At 59.1% G+C, this 19132-nt stretch overlaps 1 protein-coding gene and 1 pseudogene across 1 annotated transcript; one reads left to right on the top strand and one right to left on the bottom strand.

The window, feature by feature from the left end:
* Positions 1-1469: 1469 nt before the first annotated feature.
* On the bottom strand, positions 1470-12586 carry BSND (barttin CLCNK type accessory subunit beta). The gene is made up of 4 exons (XM_012749679.2): positions 12177-12586; positions 6985-7079; positions 5063-5314; positions 1470-4149 (listed from the first exon to the last, which is right to left on the bottom strand). Exons 1-4 carry the CDS (start codon positions 12351-12353, stop codon positions 3756-3758), a joined length of 918 nt encoding a protein of 305 aa, XP_012605133.2. The 5' UTR covers positions 12354-12586; the 3' UTR covers positions 1470-3755.
* A 3312-nt stretch (positions 12587-15898) lies between these two features.
* On the top strand, positions 15899-17175 carry LOC105862978 (glyceraldehyde-3-phosphate dehydrogenase pseudogene; annotated as a pseudogene).
* Positions 17176-19132: the final 1957 nt, after the last annotated feature.

Here is a 19132-nt window from a genome sequence, read left to right as displayed (position 1 = left end):
GCCTGAAAGCTGGAATCCCAGGTTTCACCACCAAGGCAGCCCCATGGGCCCTCCCAGTGCCCCCTCCCCCGGGCCCTTCACAAGCACTTTGCCCCTCCCAGCCAAGCAACCAATGCGAGGGGCACCCCCGAGGAGCTGGTGTTCTTAGAGGGGAGCAAGGAGCCACAGTGGGATGGCAGGGGGTGTGGGAAGTTCAGGGGACAAGTCATAGAGCCCATGGTGCCCAGAGCTCAAAGGATGAGTGTTCCCTGCCCCATCTTTGAATGTCTAAAAAGCTGCAGCTGCAAACAAAACGCACAGCGCATTCCCCGCCTGCCCACCGGTGGCAGCAGGCTTGGAGGAGGAGCTGCGAGCAGTGAGACGGCAGGGGCCTGGCACCGGCCAGCCGGCAGGCCTTGCTGCTCTCCCGCTGGACGTGAACGTCACAGGATGCCAGCACCATCAGACAGGGCCGCTCTGACCCTCATGGGTCCACACCAAGCAAGAACACTCCGTAGTCACCAGGGCTGAGGGAGGGTAGAACATGAACAGAAATGACCAAACATCCCCTCCTGCCTACAGGGTGACCGCCACTTCTCGCCAGTGACAGCTTCAGCAGTGGTCTGGTCCTCCGTCCTTCTCTATAGCAGTGAGGAAGATGCCCAGGTGTAGAACCAGCCTGCCTCCCGGCAGCCTGCCGACTGCAGCCAAGGCCCGCTGCCTCAAACCGCGCCCCCAAACCACCTGACACCAGCCCGAAACCTGTATCGGGTCCTTTCTGACACCCTCTTTCAGAGACACCCCGTGGTGCCCGCAGCTCTGGCTCCCCGTCGCTGCAGCAAGTGAACCTGCTGACGGCAGGTGCGCACCTGGCGCCCTTCTGCTGCGGGCCGTGGACAGACAGAGCCTGTCACGTGCCCCGCCACGCAGCCCTGCGAGATTCAGAGACAGGGGACATCACGTCCCGTTTGCACATGGGGAGCCTGGGGTCCACAGAGGCAGCTGGACCTGTCCAGCGTCGCAGGGCAGAGAAGGTGACTACGCAGTGTGCCGTCCCCATGGGACAGGTCGGAGGGTGAGAGGGAGCGCCGCCCCTAACCAAGTGGAGGCCGCCGCGCAGACCAGGCCCTTCCCAGCAGGTCAGCCGCGTGGTCTCCCCGACATGCAGCGAGGTGGGGGGCCGGTGGGGGAGACCACGCCTGGACCTCACCATCTCTCCCACTGCCCGGTCCCCGCACAGCCCTGAGGGACAGGCCCGGCATGCAGAGGCTCTGGGTCCGGGCGAAAGCCCTGCAGGTGTGGCTGGGGCGCGTGGGGGCCACTCCTGAGGTCGGCGCCACTCAGCCATCCCTCGGTCTGGCCCCTGCGGTGGGTGCTCGCTTCCTAGCCGGGGCCCCTGGGGCCTGCGGGCAGGACGCCTCGTTTATCCTGCCCCGAGGGGGCCAGGACGTTTCACAGAAAAGAATGTGCAGGCGAATGTGCAACGGTAAAGTTGAAGACCGGTTTATTTTAGCCGTAGGCGCTGGCGTTCCTTCCGATGCAGGTCACTGGCGTCCCTGCCTTGGTCCGCGGAGCACTGGAGCTCGCTACTCCTCACTCACCCTCGGACTCTGGCTCTGAGCAGGAACTCCTGTCCCTGTGTCACACCAGCAGAGAGGATGTGCCCGGGGGCACCCTTCACGCCAGGGGCAGGAGTGACCCAGAAGAAGAGGGGCTGTGCTCCGGGGGTCCCCTTCTGACCCAGCACAGGGGCATCTCCTTCCCCCAGCCACAGCCCCAACCGCGACCCAGAGGCCCACCCGCTAGAGAAGGTCTCCAGGGTGCAAGCTCTGGGTGCGCTCCTGGCCTAGGTGGTGTGGCTGCCCGCTCTCTGCAGCTGGGCGGGGCACGGAGGGGCTCTGCAGAGGTCACTGTAATGAGAGCGTCACTCTGAGACCTCCCCAGGGCGCCTGAGCTGTGTGCCCCAGATGGCCGTGTGGCTGTCACTCCGCTGCCTCTGCTGTGTCAGTTTCAACTTCTCTGCTCCCGCCTCAGCCTCAGCTTCTGCTTTGCTCTCCGTCTCCAACTTGCAAGAAATCAAGCTATAGATCGTGAGCCCTTTGGGGCGGGGAGAGTGTCAGTGGCTCATCTCTCTCCCCCTGGAGATCCCGGCTTGGTGTCTGGCACGTGGCAGGTGCTCAGGAAATGCCACCTGATTCAAACTGAATTAAGGCAGGAAGCTGAATTTCACCCGCAATCCTAGATCAATGAAATGCGTTATGCAGGTGGGGGGGGGTGTTCCTGCGGGGCTTTCTGCCCGGCCTTGTGACTGTATACAGGCGGCTTGGAAGTCTGACTGCCAGAGAGGAAAAGGGCTGTGAGTCTAAAAGCAGGGGAAGTGGGAGACAGTGATGTCATCTGCACAAGTTCCTGGGTCCTGGTGAGTTCTGTCTACCCTCAATAACCAGAGGCTCCAGGCCAGGCCAGAGTCCTGGCTGGGCACAGGAGGTAAGGGTCAAGGTCATGAGGCTACCCTTGGGCAGGAGCAGGGTCACACCACAGTGATAAATGTACAAGGCCCAGAGGTAGTGCAGCAGAGCAAGAGCTGCCTTATTCCAGGAAGCACATCAGGAAAAAGCTTTCAGAGGAGGGTCATCCGTGGAGGGTTTTGAAGGATGAGCAGGAGTTTGCCAAGCTGGCAAGGGAGCCGGGGGCAGCCTGGCGGAGGAGGGCAGCTTGGGTAAGATTGTGAGCAGCAGGATGGCGGGGCTGGAACTGGAGGAGCAGAGAGAATGAGGGGGGCTGCCCTGGGGTACAGTCGGGAGGGCAGCAGGGGTCAGGCACAGGAGGTTTTGGATCCCGGTGGAGGGGCAATGGGAGCTGCAGGAGCGTGTGGGCCGGGAGGAGGCAAGCTGAGCTCTGAGCGAAGACGATCACCCCACCTGCCAAGTGGACTACAAGACCACAGGAATGGGACCCCGAGAGGCCTTCGCAAAGATCGGGGGCACAGGGGTAGCACCAAGGAGGGGCCCTGTTAGAGGCCAACTGTGGGGGAGGTGGACAGAACTTTTGTTTTGGTTTTTTTTTGAGACAGAGTCACCTCAGTTGCCTGGGCTAGAGTGCCGTGGCGTCAGCCTAGCTCACAGCAACCTCAAACTCCTGGGCTCAAGCAATCCTCCTGCCTCAGCCTCCCAAGTAGCTGGGACTACAGGTATGCGCCACCATGCCCGGCTAATTTTTACTATTTTTGGTAGAGATGGAGTCTCTTGCTCAGGCTGGTCTCGAACTCCTGAGCTCAAATGATCCTCCCACTTCAGCCTTCCAGAATGCTAGGATTACAGGTGTGAGCAACCTCGCCCGGCCTGGAAAGAACTTTTGAGAGTCTCAGCTGCTGCAACCCTTCTCACTGAGTCATATTTTACCTTCAAAGGTTTGCCAAAGGGAACCACCAATTGGGAGAGCACCGGGCCATGGGTAGGAATCATCCCCTCCCTGTGCTTTTGCTTTTTTCAGAGACAGGGTCTCGCTCTGTCTCCCAGGCTAGAATGCAGTGGCACGATCGTAGATAGCTCACTGCAGCCTTCAACTCCTGGGCTGAAGAGATCCTCCCCCCTCGGCCTCCCAAAGTGCTGGGATTACTGGTGTGAGCCACCTCTGGTCCCTGTGCATTTCTTTACAGTTCTCAAAATGCTCTCAGGTCCATTGTCTCATTTGAACCTCTATGTGCTCCCATTTTACAGATAGGGAAACTGAGGCCTATGAGGTCACATGGGGTTAGCAGTGGTTCCAGTTCCATCTCAGCCCTGGGCATTGGGCTCAAAGCCGAGTTCCTTATCTGGGAGGGGGTCCCCAGGGCTGTCTGGCAGCCCATAGTACAAGTCTTCCTCCTCCTCCTCAGGCTCCTCCGTGCCTGGGTCTGAAGACTCCTCCTCCTCCTTTGTCCCTGGGGACCTCTGCCAGTTGTTGGGCAGGGCCTCCTGCTGCTGCCCTCTTTGGGGCACATCCTCCGCCATGTTGGCGTCGATCAGGGCAAAGTCGCTGTAGCGGTCCAGCGGGCACCAGCAGGCCCGGGGCTCCTGTGGTGGGGGGTGGGGCGGAGATGGGTTGGGGCTGCTGTCTTCGCTGGAGCCCACATCCAGGTCATCTTGGAAGGAGGCCAAGGGTGCAGGGCCCTGGGGACAGGCTGGGGGGCTGCAGGGCAAAAACCACAAGGGTGAGTGTAGCTCTGAGTCAGACCGCCTGGGTCCAAATCCCGGCCTTTGGCTGCAAGGCCTGGGCTAAGCTAGTTCACCTCTCTGGGCCTCAGTTTCCTTCCCTGTAAAGTGGGGGAAATAACAGTCTTCGCTCCTGCAGCTGTTTCTGAGGTTTACAGCAGATAATATGCACATTGCACTTTGCACAATGTCTGGCACATAGTAGGTGCCCAAGAAACAGGGCCATTACGATGCTGCTGTCCAAACCAGGTCACTCGCGCACTTCTCCAGTCATTCAGGGTCCTCCTCTGGTCTCTCATGGGCCCAGTGACACTGGGGCCTCCTGCTTCCTTGTCTGCCTCCCCCACTGGACTGGGAGCTCCTAATGGGGTGGAGGCCAGTCAAGGCCAGGCAGGCAGCAGGTGCCCAGTGATGCTGATGGAATGAATAAATGAACGGATGGACGAGGAACTCGGTTCACAGACAGACAGGGACAGGTGTGGAGTGGGGAGTGACTTGCTCAAGGTCATCAGCAGAGCCAAGATTTGCACGTGGGTCCCTCTAGCTCCTAGCCCTCCGCTACTCACAGACATTCAGAGAGAGCACCTAATTGCATTGTCCCAATCCTCACAACATCCTATGTAGCAGGAACGATCATTCCCATGTGGGGAAACTGAGGCCCAGGAGAGTAAAGAACGTGCCAAAGTTACCAGCAGAGGGGCTGGGATTTGACCCTGAGTCCACCCGACTCCTAAGCCCGTACTCACCTGGCTGCCTATCAGGCCGGCCCGCACCCTCCACTGCCCTCTCCCTACTCCCAAATGTCCCCGGCCACCCCTCGGTGGCCCTCCACCCTCTCCCCCTTTATCCCCAAACCGGGCGGCATCCGCAGTCCCGCTGTGTGCACTCACCTGGGCCTGCTCTGGGTCGGTTCTCTCTCCCCCTCATTCTCCTCCGAGCCCCTGTGGACGACGACAGCAGCCTCCGCCCAGGCCTGAACGTCCCGAGCACCACCTTCCCCGCCACTGGTTCCCAGCTTGGGGCCCAGAAGCGGGCGGGGGTCCTCACTGTAGCTCATGAACTTCATCTGGATGTGGCTGAAGTCGGGCAGGCTCTGGTCGTAGGCCGCTTCCTCCCACAGCCTGACGTAGGGGGGCTGGGGGCTGGCGGGGCGCAGCAGGCAGAGCGGGAGTGAGAACAGGTAGGCGGTCAATGAGTCACTCAACAAACACCAGTATTTTCCCCTGGCCCTGTCTGCCCCGGGCATGTGCCCTTCCCTGATCTCACAGAAGACTTTGGGGATGTTGCTGTACCCATTTCGGGGATGAGCAGGCTGAGGCCCAGCAAGGTGAATAAACCAAGTGGCAAAGCTCAGGCCTGGCCTCCAGGCTGACTCTCAGTCCAGTGTGTCCTCCTCGCTTGATGTCTACGAAGTGACCCACGAGGGTACAATTGCAAAATGAAGACCGGTCAACACTGAGAGTTTGCTGGGCCCCAGACGAAGGGCCAGTCATCCTACTGTTCCCAACAAGGCATTGAAGCAGGGATTACCCTCCCATTCCACAGATGGGGACAGTGGGAACAGCCACAGCTACTGAAGGCTCCTTTCCTGCCGGGCTCTGCAGTGGCTCAGCCGGGCCTCACCGCAATTCCAGGAGCTGCTGGGGAGAAACTGAGGCACAGGGCCTCTGCCTGGCTTGTACCCAGGGTGACAGGGACACTAGGTGGTAGCTCTGGGGCTCCAGGTGTCAGGTTCTCTATCCCTGTGCTACCGTCCCCCTGGACAGTGCGGTTCAGAAACTAAGTCCCTTGCCCTGGTCACACAGCTGGGAAGTGACAGGGAAGAGCCCAGATGGCAGAGTGGCCTGAGCCCCCTCTCTGTCATGGCAGCGTGTAACAGAGCTTGGGCTGCCCCCGGCCTTCTGGAGTCCACCCATGTCATTCCCACCGGGACATCTGTTCACCCTGTGTGCCAGGAGCAGAAAGTGCCACCATCGGTCCCTTCCTCGAGCAAAACAGAGAGAATCCCTGGCCCAGGGGCCAGGCCCTCGACCTGCGGCCCGGCCCTTGGCAGTGTCCTGTCGAATGAGGACTCAACATCCCCAGGGAGTGGCCAGGTCGAACCTCCTGACACCCCAGCCTCTGAGCCTCAGTCTCCCCATCTGTATCAAGGGCCTAACAGCCCCAGCCCACAGGGCTTCTATGGGGACTGAAGGAGTGATGGGTGCAGTGCCTGACCAGCCTCTGGCACACAGAAGGCACTTGCTAATGGTGACAAACACTTACAGAGGACCTACGGGGTGCCGGGGCCTGTTCTTAGCATTCTGCGTATATTATGTCCCTTACCTGAAACCTAGGGGATAGGTCCCTATAACCCCGTTTCACAGATGGGGCAAAGAGAGGTCAGCAGCTTGCCCAAAGGCACGCAGCTAGCGAGTGACAGAGCCCCAGGGCTGTGCCTCTTCTTGCTTGTCTGCAGCAGTAGTGGCAGTCCCTGTGTGACCCTATCTCAATGTGTTTTTCACTGTGTGTTTCACTGTATGATTTCTGTGTCATTGAGACCCTCTATTCACCATAAGACTTTATCTTGTCCCTGAGCCTCAGTTTTCTCACCTATGAGATGGGAATAATAACACCTAACTCACAGAACTGAGAGTTCAAAACACTCCGTGATTTCTAGCAGTTTCTTCTCAGTAAGAGGGAGGACACCTGGGTGGAGAGGAGGGGACACCACCCACGCCACCCGCTCTCTCCCTTCCTCTCCTGGGCAAGGGCGGGTTGGCCTGAGGGGTTTGCTGCCCCACCTCCACCCTGGCAAGGGCCCGGCACCCACCTCCTCACGTCTGCAGCAAGCCCGTTCTCCAGCAGGCCCAGGGCCTTCGGGGACAGGACCCCCTGGAAGTCAGAGTCAGCGGGCACGAAGGCGACCTGCAGGCAAAGGGAGACCGCCTTTCTGCAGCTGGCCGGGCAGGCCGCTGCTCTCCCCGGGGCCTCGGTAAAGCTCTCACCACCTGGGAGAGAGGCTGCACACAGGGCTCCCTGCTGGACACGGGAGGGGCCTGCTCGGGGCACTGCACCAGGATCTTCATTCGCCCAGAAGCATTTATTGAGCACCTGCCGTATACAGGCACACTTCTAGCACTAGGGGGCAGCAGCGAGCGAAAGAGACAACCCTGCCCTCAAGGAGGGCACATCTGGTCATCTCCCAGAGGTGTCCCTGCGTCCAGTGCCCAGCACAGGCTGGCACGTCGTAGGCACTCCATCCCTGTCTGGCGAATAGTGTCCGTGTGTTTCCTGCACAGAGGCCGCAGTGGGGGACGGAAATGGCTGCGGTTGCGCCCACCAGTCCCTGTCCCCGAGCTTTCAGGGACCAGGAGGTCTCTGCAGGTGCAGCACCGGGCCTGGGCGCTGCGTGGTGGCGGGGCGGCGGGGCATGGGGTGGGAAGAGCCCTGTGTTCGGGGTCTGGGAGACACCTGAGGATCCTTCCTCTGCGGGGTCCTTGCTGAGGGCCCCCCGAAGCTCAGCCCCTCCCGGAGCCTCTCTGCGCTCCTCATATAACGGGGCCACCCTGCAGACATGCTCACTCAGCCGTGTTCACAGCTACCTTGTTCTCAGGAGCCAAAATGCGGGCGCACCCCTAGTGTCCATCGGTGGGGGAATGGATAAACACAACGCGGCCCCTCCACACAATGCATACTATTGAGCCTGGAAAGGGAGGAGATTCTGGCACGAGCTGTGACAGGGATGAACGTTGGGGGAGGACATTGCGCCAAGCAGAACAAGCCACACGCAGAACAACAAGTACTGCATGACTCCATTTCGCGGAGGCACCTGGAGCCGTCAAACCCACAGAGACACAAAGTAGAACAGTGCTTGCCAGCGGCTGGGGAGAGGGGGACTTGGTTCTTAACGGGTGCAGAGTTTTAGTTTTACAGGATGAAAAGCATTCTGGAGATTGGCTGCACAACACTGTGAATGCGCTTAACTCCACTGAGCTGTGCACTTAAACACAGCTACGACAGTGAATTTTATGTTCCGTGTACCCATATATGCCTGTCTCCTGGGGTTGCTGTGAGGATTTCATGCAATAACACAAAGGAATCACCCAGCATGGTGGCTGACATAGTTACTGCTCAGTAAATCATAACTTGACGCTACTGAAGACTAAGCCACCTGACCTCTCTGAGTCTTGCTCTCCTCAGCTAAAAACTGTCCCACGAACATTTGATGAGACCCTACTGCACTATACCAGGTTCATAAACAGCACTTCCCTCCCCCTTTCCCATGGCGTGCGGTGAGTAGAGGACACTTGTATGCACCAAAACAGCTCCATCCTGAGGGGTGAAAGAAGCGAATGATGGATGGAGGAGTCCTAGGGCCTCCGTGAGGGGCGAGCTCCCCCCGGTTGTCCAGAAATAAGGCAGCAGCCCGGGTTATCTGCCACCCCCGCTAGGGACACCCTGCCTTTCCCAGCTGGCTCTGTACTTTCTAGAAGCTGCCTCTTCACCTCATGGCCCAGTCAGTGCCATTGTCATCATCACCATCACCATCATCATCGTCAGCACCACAATGACCATCAACATCATCATCATTGTTGTCATCACCAACATGACCATCAATATCATCATCACCATCATCATCATCATCATCATCACCACCATCATCATCACCACCATCATCATCACCATCATCATCACCACCATCATCATCATCACCACCATCATCATCATGACTGTTATCATCAACATGATCATCATCATCACCACCACCACCATCATCATCATCATCACCACTATCATCATCACCACCGTCATCATCATCATCATCACCATCATCACCTTCACCACCTTCATCATAACCATCCTCACCATCAACAGCATCATCACCATCCTGAAAAGCCTGAAGGAGAAGGAGAGACCATAGCATCTTAAAATACAAGCTCTTTGGCGAGGGGGCACAGGCAGAGCTGAGGCTGGAGAGGGGATGTCAGCCTTTCTCTAGAAGCAGTGGGGTCCAGGGGAGTTCTGGGTAGCAGAGTACACAGACTTGTGTTCAGCAGAACACTGAGCGGTCCCCAGAGGGAGGAAGCAGAGGGAGGGAGGCCCTGCTCCCAGCTCCCCTGCAGCATCTCAGCGAAGGGGCTCAGCATGCCCAGCACCCCTCCCCCACTACAGGTGCACAGATGCCTCTTCCTCTCTCCTGCTTGAGGCCTGGTTGGCTGCCAAATCGGCCAGGTCTCCTTCAGACATCTGATGAGATACCCCGGGTGGACGTGCTGCACGTGCCAGCCACAGTGGGTGCCCTGGTGAACGGGCAGTGTCTTCTCAGTGCCCACAGCCGTGGGTCCCAATCCACCTCCGCCCAGAGCACCATCACCTCTCACCTGGACAGAGAAGAAGCCTCCCGGCTGGTCTGGCTGCCCCTGGACCTTCTCCCTCCAAGGTCAGCCTGATAACGTTCTCAAATTGCAAAGCTGGCATGCCCTCTCTCGTCCCATCAACTAGAGAGTAAGGTCGCAGCTCCTTAGAGTGGCATCTCTGGCCCCAAGCAGCTGACCGAACCCCTCTCCACCTTTCCCTCCCTCCGCTTACACCCTAGATGCACCACGTGTCTTTGATCTTTGATCATGCCGCTCTTCTGCCTGCAGTGTCCTTCCCTGTCTTCTCTGCCTGGTGAACTTCTGCCTGACCTGCAAAGCCCAGCTCACCCATCTATGAAGCCTGCTTCCCCCTCATCAGACAGCAAACCGTTTCTCCCACTAGACGTCCAGCCCTCAGAAACACGGACGGCTTAACGCACGTGGTACAGGCTACCTCTCACCTCCATATCCTCATTAGCAGATTCTCTCCCCTTATATTTATACTTCTTTCAACCCAAAACTGTTCCATTTACCGAAGCTTTCCATAGGCCGGGCAGGAGGGCCAGGGAGGAGCCCAAGGGAGGACAGGCGTGAGCGCTGGAAGCCACGATGGCCCGGGCACCGCGGAGACCACGTGGGACTCCGGGAGCCCAGCTCTGGAGCGTCTCCGCGGTGCCCTTGCCTCCCTGCCCTCCGTGGGGTCAGCCCGCGCTGGCTGCAACAGCCACAGCCCTCGCCACACAGACCCACGCCAGTGCGCACACGCCGCACACCCATGCAGGGACCCAGCCGTGCCACGGACACCAGTCCTGAGGACGGTGCCTTCGCCCTGCGTCGGCTGTGATGCCACGTCCCGCCCCGCCCCCTCCAGCGGGCCAGGCAAGGCTCAGAGGTGGGGGACTCTCTCCGCCAAGGTCACAGAAGTAGGACAGGAGGGGGCAGGGATTTGAATCTGGGCCTCTAGGCCACCAACGTGTGTGCCGTTTCCACCCCACCACGCTGCCTCCGCGGCGCATGAACACGTGAACCTATCAACAGTTACTCATTAATACCCTGCAACACTCCCTCCCTCCCCACCCCCCGCTGCCACTCCGGCCACCTCCCGCCACCCCAGAGCCACTCCTGGCTGGGGAGGAGGGCAGGAAGGATGCTCCCTCCACACCCTGACGTCCCCCTGCCGTCCCCCAGGTCCAGCCTCCTCACTAGGAGGATTACGATGGTGGTGGTGACATGGGTGGCTCTGGACCCAAGGACCTTGTCTCCCAGTGACCTCGCTCAGGGCATTGCACAGACAGAAGCGAGTTGACTGTAAACTGCTCGGTAAACGGCTGCAAACCAGCCCAGACCGCCCCAGCCCCGAACACACGCTGACAGCCCGGGGCTGGCCCGCGGAGGGGGCAGGGCTGGGGAGAGCCTGGCCCAGGTCCCCCAGCCCCCCTTCCCGTGAACCCTGGGCACAGCCACGCAGTGGGGGAGAGGAGGGTCCTGGGAGGGTGGGGGTTGCCTGGGCCTGGAGCCCTGGACAAACCCCTTTCCCCACCCCCTCCTCCCAACAAATGAGGAAACTGAGGCTGACAGAGGGCAGGGGCTTGAGCAAAATCTCTCAGGCAGTAGAGACAGAGCCCAAATTAGAACCCAGGTTTCTCTCCTCATCTCCCTTGGTCTGTCTCTGACCAGCTGTGTGACCGTGGAAGAGTCACTCAACCTCTCTGGGCTTTGAAGGTTTACAACTCCTTCACAAGGTTGCTGGGAGGATCAATAACAGCAAGACTGCCAAGGTTTCACCTACATATAACACCCTTCAGATTCCAAAATAGTCCTATATCCCGTCTCTTCTCTGGTCTTTATAATAACCCTGTGAGGCTGTACATATAGGTGCTTCAGATCCCATTTTGCAGACGAAAAAACTGAGGCTCAGAAAGACAAAGTTCACACAGAGAGTTTGGTACAGAACTGAAAGTAGAACCCAGGACTCCCCAAACAGTGCTCTTCCCATCACTAAAATCACCCATAAGGCTAGAAATACATTAAGACTCCGAAAGATGGAGCACTGCCCAGTGCAAGCCACGGCAGTTAGACATGCCCACCCCGGGACTCCCAGCAGCTCCGGCAGCTGGGGAGTGGGGAGGACCCAAGGTGGAGGGCTATGCTTAGGTCACACATGTCTGAGCTCCAGTCCAAACTCTGCCACTTAGCTGTGGGGCCTCGCCTTTCTGAGCCCCAGCTTTCTCCACTATAAAAATGGGAGCGCAGATGAGGCTGTGCAAAAGGCTCAGGATGAGCGCTGAGCCGCACCTGAGCGCAGGCGCGCCCGGCAGGTGGTGAGCGCTCGTTAGCTTCTGTTTCGAGCTCACGGATCATGCGCTGTGTTTCACTGCATCTCCCGCATCGCGCCTGGTTCAGGGCTCCAGACAGAGGGCTTCGGATCAACCCTTATGCTAAGGGAGGAAGGGATGGATGGATGGATGGATGGATGGATGGATGGATGGATGGATGGATGGATGGATGAATGGATGGATGGATGTTCAGGAGAGCAGCGAGAAGAAAACAGGGAGTGAACATGAGAAGATGAAAAGACGGTTGCAGGATGGGGGACTGGCTACTGTGCAGCGTAGTGACACCGTCTCCAGCCCTCCCTGCCCCACCCAGCCCCACTACCACCTACCTTGGGGTAGCACTGGCACATGCTCCAGATGACACCCCCGATCACCATGACGCTGCCCATGGCATAGAAGGTGCCGTAGACCTGGGGCCGATCGTGGCTCATGAGGAACGTGCCGAGGGCCAGCAGGAAAAGCCCCAGCACGATGAAGCCGATGCGGAAGGTCTTCTCATCGGCCATGGCCGCCGGCCTGTGTACCCCGGCAAAAGGGACACGGGCAGTCCAGCGTGGACACCCAGACGGGCCCTCGCGGGGAGGGATGGCGCTGGGACCGAAGCACAGCGAGGCGTAGGGTGAAAGGGGGAGCAAGAGCCCTCAGGTGCGGCTCCAGTCCCTGGGCCACCCGTTCAACAGGGCCGGAGGTGTCACGCTTCAGTGGACCCAAGCACCCACCAGCCACCTCCGCTCCTGGCCCTGTCACCTTCCCTCTGGGCCCGGCAGGCCTGAGTGTGTGTGTGAATCTGAGGGCGGGAACACGCAGTGGGGGGGGGGGAGGCTGCAGGGGCTGGGCCCCAGCCAAGGCTTTGACATCACCTCATTTGCCTACCGTGGGGCTGAGCCGGCTGGACAGGCGGCCCCACACCACCTACCGGGGAAGCAGGGTGCAGTTCTGCAGCCACAAGAATGTCGCCGGAGGATTCTAGGATCCCATAGGCTGGCATTGTAGAATCCTGAAGAATTCTAGACTCTTCAAGGGCACAAGCCCATCTGGGGTTCAGGCATACTGGCCTATATTTACTGGGTGGTGACTACGTGCATGGCACCATTGGAAACATGTTACAGCTGCTAACTCATTTAAGGGGAACTCCATGAGGCAGGTACTACTATCCCCACTTTGCAGATGAGGACACTGAGGCACAGACACGTAAGTTGCCCAAGGTCACACAGCTAGAAATGGCAGAGTGGCTGGGATTTGAACCCACAGGCCATGCACCTGGCCACAGTGCAATACTGCGTGACCGTAGCATGAGGGTTAAAGGTGCAAGTTCTGCCAGCAAAGCAGACTGCCTGAGTTTGGAATCTGGTCCTCTACTGGGAGGCAGCATGGTCTTGATCAAGTTACCTGCCTGTGCCTCAGCTTCCTCCTCTGTAAAATGGGGATAATAATAGTACCTCTCAGGAAGGCAGCTGTCTCCAAGCCTGGCCTCCATGAGTTCCTCTGTGCACCATCTGGACCTGTTTGTGATGGGCTGAAATCAGATTCCTTTACAGGATTATAGGAAAACAAGGCCTATCAGTGTCTCTAAAAGAGAACATTCACCGGAGTTTTTATGGGTTCAATCGCTGATGCAGAATAAAGGCTCTCACTTGGCTCCCTGACTTGCCTGGCTGGGGATTTTCCTCTTCATGGTCGTCACCCTCTGCCTCCTCCCAGCACAGCTGTGCTTGCCCCATAACACCACACGGTGCTCATTCCGTACCCAGACACCATGCCTGTGTGCACACCATACCCCGGCATCATGCCCGCGCTCACACCATACCCAGACACACCTGCCCGTGCTCACACCTGCCCATGCTCACACCTGCCCATGCTCACACCTGCCCGTGCTCACACCTGCCCATGCTCACACCTGCCCATGCTCACACCTGCCCGTGCTCACACCATACCCAGCCCCCATGCCTGTGCTCACACCATACCCAGACCCCATGCCCATGCCCACCCTGGAACAGAGCTCAGGAACCCTGAGTGGGAGATTGCTGAGGGGTCAGGAAAGGGCTGAGTCACCAGGTCATGTCCAGGTGTGATTCTCAGGGTGAACTTAGACAGGTGGCTCTGCTCTGGGCTGGAGCTTTGTCACCTGTGGATGGGGTGGTTACTAGGCCACCTCCTAGGCACTGTGCAGGGAAGGGACAGAATGGAGGAGAAAGTGCTTTGCAGTCTGTGCTTATTAACAGGGCAGGGCCCTCCAAGGAAACATCATTATCATCGTCTTATAGAGGCTCAGAGAAGGGAAGCGAGGAGTCCAGGGTCACCTAGCTGGTGGCCCTCGCAGAAAAGGAGACGGGGGCCCACCCAGAAGGACCTCAGACTGGTCCTGGAGCCCTGGAGTATTTCCAGCAGGCGCCTCTCGCCCCCTGGTGGCCGTCGTGGCCTTCACAGCGCACAGGCGCGCGGGCGAGGGGCTCACCCGCTGCGCAGAACAGGGCACGCAACAGCCGGCGGGGCAGGGACTGGTCAGGGTCTTCCCACCGCGAGCGGGCGGCTGAGCGGGACCGGGACCGCCGCACCCGGCCCCAGGTAGATGGACCTGGTCTTCCTCCCTTCCCGAGAGGCCTCGCGGTCCAACGGGAGTGACAACGAGCAAGCAGCTCTGGGACAAGTAGGTGCCCCGTACACGGGGTCTACTCTGACCTGCATGGAGCGGAGAGGAGAGAAGGGCGCTCGGCCACGCGCGGCCCCGCCCCGCCCCGCCCCTGCGCGGCGGATCCGCCCGCCGTCCCCAGCAGGGGGCGCGCTCACACCGCGCGGGATGCTCGCCGCCGTCCCAGGGCCCTCCCCGGCCCGCAGGGGACAGAGCTCACCCACTGGACAGGTGGAGAAACTGAGGCCCGTGGGGCACGCTGAGCGACCCCAGGTGGCAGAACCTGTGACTAGCAGAGCTGGGAGTCTAACCAGGTCCGCAGCGGCCTCTGCTTGAGCCCCTACTGTGTGCCCACACGCAGCGGTGTAAGCGCTCTGACAAACACGGGGCGGCAGGACGACCGCACCACGTGGCAAAGGCTCAGCGATCCGTGTGAGGTCCGGCACTGCGCCCGGCAGAGAGGGCCGGGGGAGGGGGGCGGAGGCATGATCCCGGAGAAGGCAGCTGGGGTCCTGATAGGCAGGAAGAGCATTCCAGGCAAGGCCGGTGCAAGAGTGCCCGCCGCACTGGCTGCAGGTGACGCTCCAAATGCTGTGCACCCGCTGGTCCGTGTTGCATGCTCCTCCCCAGACCCGGCCCTCCCGCCTCCACCCTCCCTCCCAGGCAGTTATCAGTTATCCAAGCCGCGTCCCCCTCCCCTCTCGCACCACATCCTGCAGGCCCGCCCTCTAGGATGTTAGAATCCAACGCTCCTCATCACCGGTCTGAGGCCCCAGCATCCCTCGCCCAAGTGCTCTCCGCTTCCATCCTCGACCCCTGAAGTCTCTTTGCAATCCCGGTCCCAGGTGAGATCATGCCACTCCTCTGCACAGAAGCCTGGCGTGGCTCCCTGTCTCATCAGAGTAAAGCCAAAGGCTTTGAGGTGACCTGCAAGGCCCTAGATAATTTGCCATGCTGCCTGCCCCTCACCCCTCCTCCTCTCACTCACTCACTCCAGCCGCCCTGGCCCCAGGCTGCTCCAGGAGCACACAGGCACCCAGGGCCTTGGCACCTGCTGCTCCTTCTGCCTGGAGCGCTCTCCCTCCAGATGCCTGCATGGCTCCCTCCCTCGCCTCCTTCAAGCCTTTGCCCCAATGGCAACTTCTGGGTGGAGGTCGCCCCCGACCCAGCCCTAATACTATACAACCTCCTCCCCCAGGGGCTCCCCGTCTTCCTGTCCCAGTTTCTTTTTCTCCACAGCACTCATCACCATCTACCATACTGCACACGTTATCTGTTCTTCTTGACTCGTGTCTAATTAGCACGCAAGCCTCCGCAGGGTGGGGACTCTGTTCTGTTCGCTGCTCTATCCCAGGGGCCAGAACAGGGTGGGCTCTGCATACATGTGTGTGAATGGGGGGTGGCATTAATAATGTGTGTGGGCTCTCTGGTCCTCCCGTTCGACAGATAGCCGCATCTTCTCAGGCAGCGCCAGCACCGTCTCCCGGACACCATGGTGAAAGCGAAGGCCGGAATAAACGGCTTTGGCCGTATTGGGCGCCTGGTCACCAGGGCTGCTTTTAACTCTGGCAAAGTGGATATGGTCGCCATCAACGACCCCTTCATTGACCTCAACTACGTGGTCTACATGTTCCAGTGTGACTCCACCCACGGCAAGTTCCATGGCACAGTCAAGGCGGAGAACGGGGAGCTTGTCATCAATGGCCAGCCCGTAACCATCTTCCAGGAGCGAGATCCCACCAAAATCAAATGGGGTGAAGCGGGCGCTGATTGCGTCGTGGAGTCCACTGGCGTCTTCACTACCCTGGAGAAGGCTGGGGCTCACCTAGATGGGGGTGCCAAAGGGGTCATCATCTCTGCCCCCTCTGCTGAAGCCCCCATGTTTGTGATGGGCAAGTACCAAAACAACCTCACCATTGTCAGCAGTGCCTCCTGCACCACCAACTGCTTAGCCCCCCTGGCCAAAGTCATCCATGACAACGTTGGCATCGTGGAGGGACTCATGACCACAGTCCATGCCGTCACCACCACCCCGAAGACCATGGATGGCCCCTCTGGGAAGATGTGGTGTGATGGCCATGGGGCTCTCCAGAACATCATCCCTGCGTCCACTGGCACAGCCAAGGCTGTGGGCAAGGTCATCCCCGAGCTGAACGGGAAGCTCACTGGCATGGCCTTCTGCGTGCCCACTGCCAACGTGTCCGTGGTGGACCTGACCTGCCGTCTGGAGAAGCCGGCCAAGTATGATGACATCAAGAAGGCGGTGAAGCAGGCGGCGGATGGCCCCCTCAAGGGCATCCTGGGCTACACTGAGCACCAGGTTGTGTCCTCCGACTTCAACAGCGACACCCACTCTTCCACCTTTGATGCTGGGGCTGGCATCGCCCTCAACGACCACTTTGTAAAGCTCGTTGCCTGGTACGACAATGAAGTTGGCTACAGCAACAGGGTAGTGGACCTCATGGCCCACATGGCCACCAAGGAGTAAAAGTCCCGGACCATCAGCCCCAGCCAGAGCACCAAGGAAGAGAGAGGCCTCAGCTGCTGGGGTGTCCCTGCCTACTCAGTCACCACCTCACTGAGAATCTCCCCTCCTCACGACGCAGTTTCCATGCCAGAGCCCCTGAAGAATGGGAGGGGCCTAGGGAGCCCCACTTTGTCATGTACCATCAATAAAGTTCACTGTACTAAAAAAAAAATACATGTGTGTGAATGGGGGGGTGGCATTAATACGTGTGTGAGAATGGGGGTGGCATTAATACATGTGTGAGAATGGGGGTGGCACTAATACGTGTGTGAGAATGGGGGGTGGCATTAATAAGTGTGTGAGAATGGGGGGTGGGATTAATACGTGTGTGAGAATGGGGGGTGGGATTAATACGTGTGTGAGAATGGGGGTGGCATTAATACATGTGTGAGAATGGGGGGTGGCACTAATATGTGTGTGAGAATGGGGGCTGGCATTAATACATGTGTGAGAATGGGGGGCTGGCATTAATACACGTGTGAGAATGGGGGGTGGCATTAATACATGTGTGAGAATGGGGGGCTGGCATTAATACATGTGTGAGAATGGGGGGTGGCATTAATACACGTGTGAGAATGGGGGTGGCATTGCAGGTGCCAGGGGAGGGCAGTACCGGCATGAAGCCTCCCGCAGGGAGCGTCTGCTGAGGGTGTGCAAGGGAGGGGTGCAAATCAGACTTTAATTTTTTAATTAGGGAGAGAAAGATTCAGCTGAGCAGTAATTAGCAGCTAAGGGAGGAGCAGGTGAGATTCCTGAGGGGATGGGCTGACCCAAGGTGGACAGCCACCCAGACGGCACAGAGGCCGGGAGGGCCCGGGGAAAGTGTGGGAGAGGCCTGAGCTCCGAGGGTTCCTGACACCTGAGACACCGGCAGTGGCACGAGATGTGTAAATAGCGGTTGAAGAACCTGGACATCTGGGCCCAGGAGGAAAGAGCCCAGGGAGCAAAGCAGTGCCTCCCGGGGGCTGCAGAGGGACAGTGCTGGCCTGCGTGCCACTCCCTGGTCAGGCACCTGCCAGTGGGCACAAGGAGCCCCAGTACACAGCGGGGGCCCTGCAGCTTGGAAGGGGACAGCAACTAGCCTTGGTCAGGAGACCGCCTCCCTCCGTGGTCCTGACTTGGCCTCCTCCAAGGTGCAGGTGACCTTGAGCCAGTCACTGACTCTCCTGAGGGCTTTTGGTTAGGACACAGACGAGTTGATTAGAGAGAAAAGGTCTTTCTGGTCTTGCCATCCTCCTCATCCCACCCCTTCAGCGCCTGTCCTTGCCCACATCTGCCACTCGTCAGCCCACCTCCCCAGAAGGAAATGCCTCACCTTGAGCATTCGCACCTAGAGGGTCCCACCATTAACCCGTCAGGAATTGCACCATCTGATAAATCCATGTGTGGCTGTGTGTGTCCAGCCCACAGGTTGGTGAGGAGGGGACAGCCAGTGCAGAGGCCCCAGTGAGACGGGCCAGAGGGGAGAGCAAGGCAGGGGGAGTAGTAGATGGGAGTGTTGGGCGGGGCAAACCGTGGAGCCCACCCCAGCCAGTGCAAGGGCTTTCACGATTCCAGAGAGCTGGGGGCCCCACAGGACGTGGCCCAGGGTTGGCGGGATCTGACCTGGGTATGGGCAGGCTCACGCTGGCTGCTGGGCTGAGAAGAGACTTCGGGGGCCTCAGGGAGGAGCAGGGAGTGGGTGGCTACTGCAGGCCCGGCTGGGAGGATCCCACACTGCTCTGACTTCATTTTCTAGAATTGTACCTCCCCCAGGCCGTTTCCCCACCTGGTAAGTGGGGACACCACCACCTGGTGCAGAGTGGCTTTGAGATGATGGCAGGGGGCCTGGCCCAGCACACAGTAGGTTTTGGGGGTGCCACCCTCATCCAGCTGACTGAGGCCCAGGCCTGTGACCCCCTGCTTGCTGTGACCCTGGGAAGGTTACTTAACCTCATGGAGCTGGTTCTCTCTTCTGAAACAGGGAGAGATGGAGGTGTAGAGGTATAGAGTAGAGCTGGACAGAAAGCAGACATTTCTGCCACATCTGGAAAGGGGAGGTAGGAAGCTCCCTGTCACAGGAGGTATGGGAGCAGAGGCCAAATTTGCACTTGGTGGAGGAGGGTTGCCTGACGATCACTGCATACCTA

The sequence above is a fragment of the Microcebus murinus genome, chromosome 2 (assembly GCF_040939455.1).
Source record: "Microcebus murinus isolate Inina chromosome 2, M.murinus_Inina_mat1.0, whole genome shotgun sequence".
Lineage (NCBI taxonomy): Eukaryota > Metazoa > Chordata > Mammalia > Primates > Cheirogaleidae > Microcebus > Microcebus murinus.
Note: the sequence above shows the minus strand (reverse complement) of the source record. Positions and strands in the feature narration are given on the sequence as shown.

Excerpts from the sequence above, each read along its gene's own strand:
- BSND (XM_012749679.2), bottom strand. The coding sequence starts at position 12,353 with ATGGCCGATGAGAAGACCTTCCGCATCGGCTTCATCGTGCTGGGGCTT. Across the intron at positions 5,315-6,984 it reads CTTGCTGCAGACGTGAGGAG|CCCCCAGCCCCCCTACGTCA; the intron begins GTGGGTGCCGGG and ends GCGCCCCGCCAG. Across the intron at positions 4,150-5,062 it reads CCGACCCAGAGCAGGCCCAG|CCCCCCAGCCTGTCCCCAGG; the intron begins GTGAGTGCACAC and ends TTTGCCCTGCAG.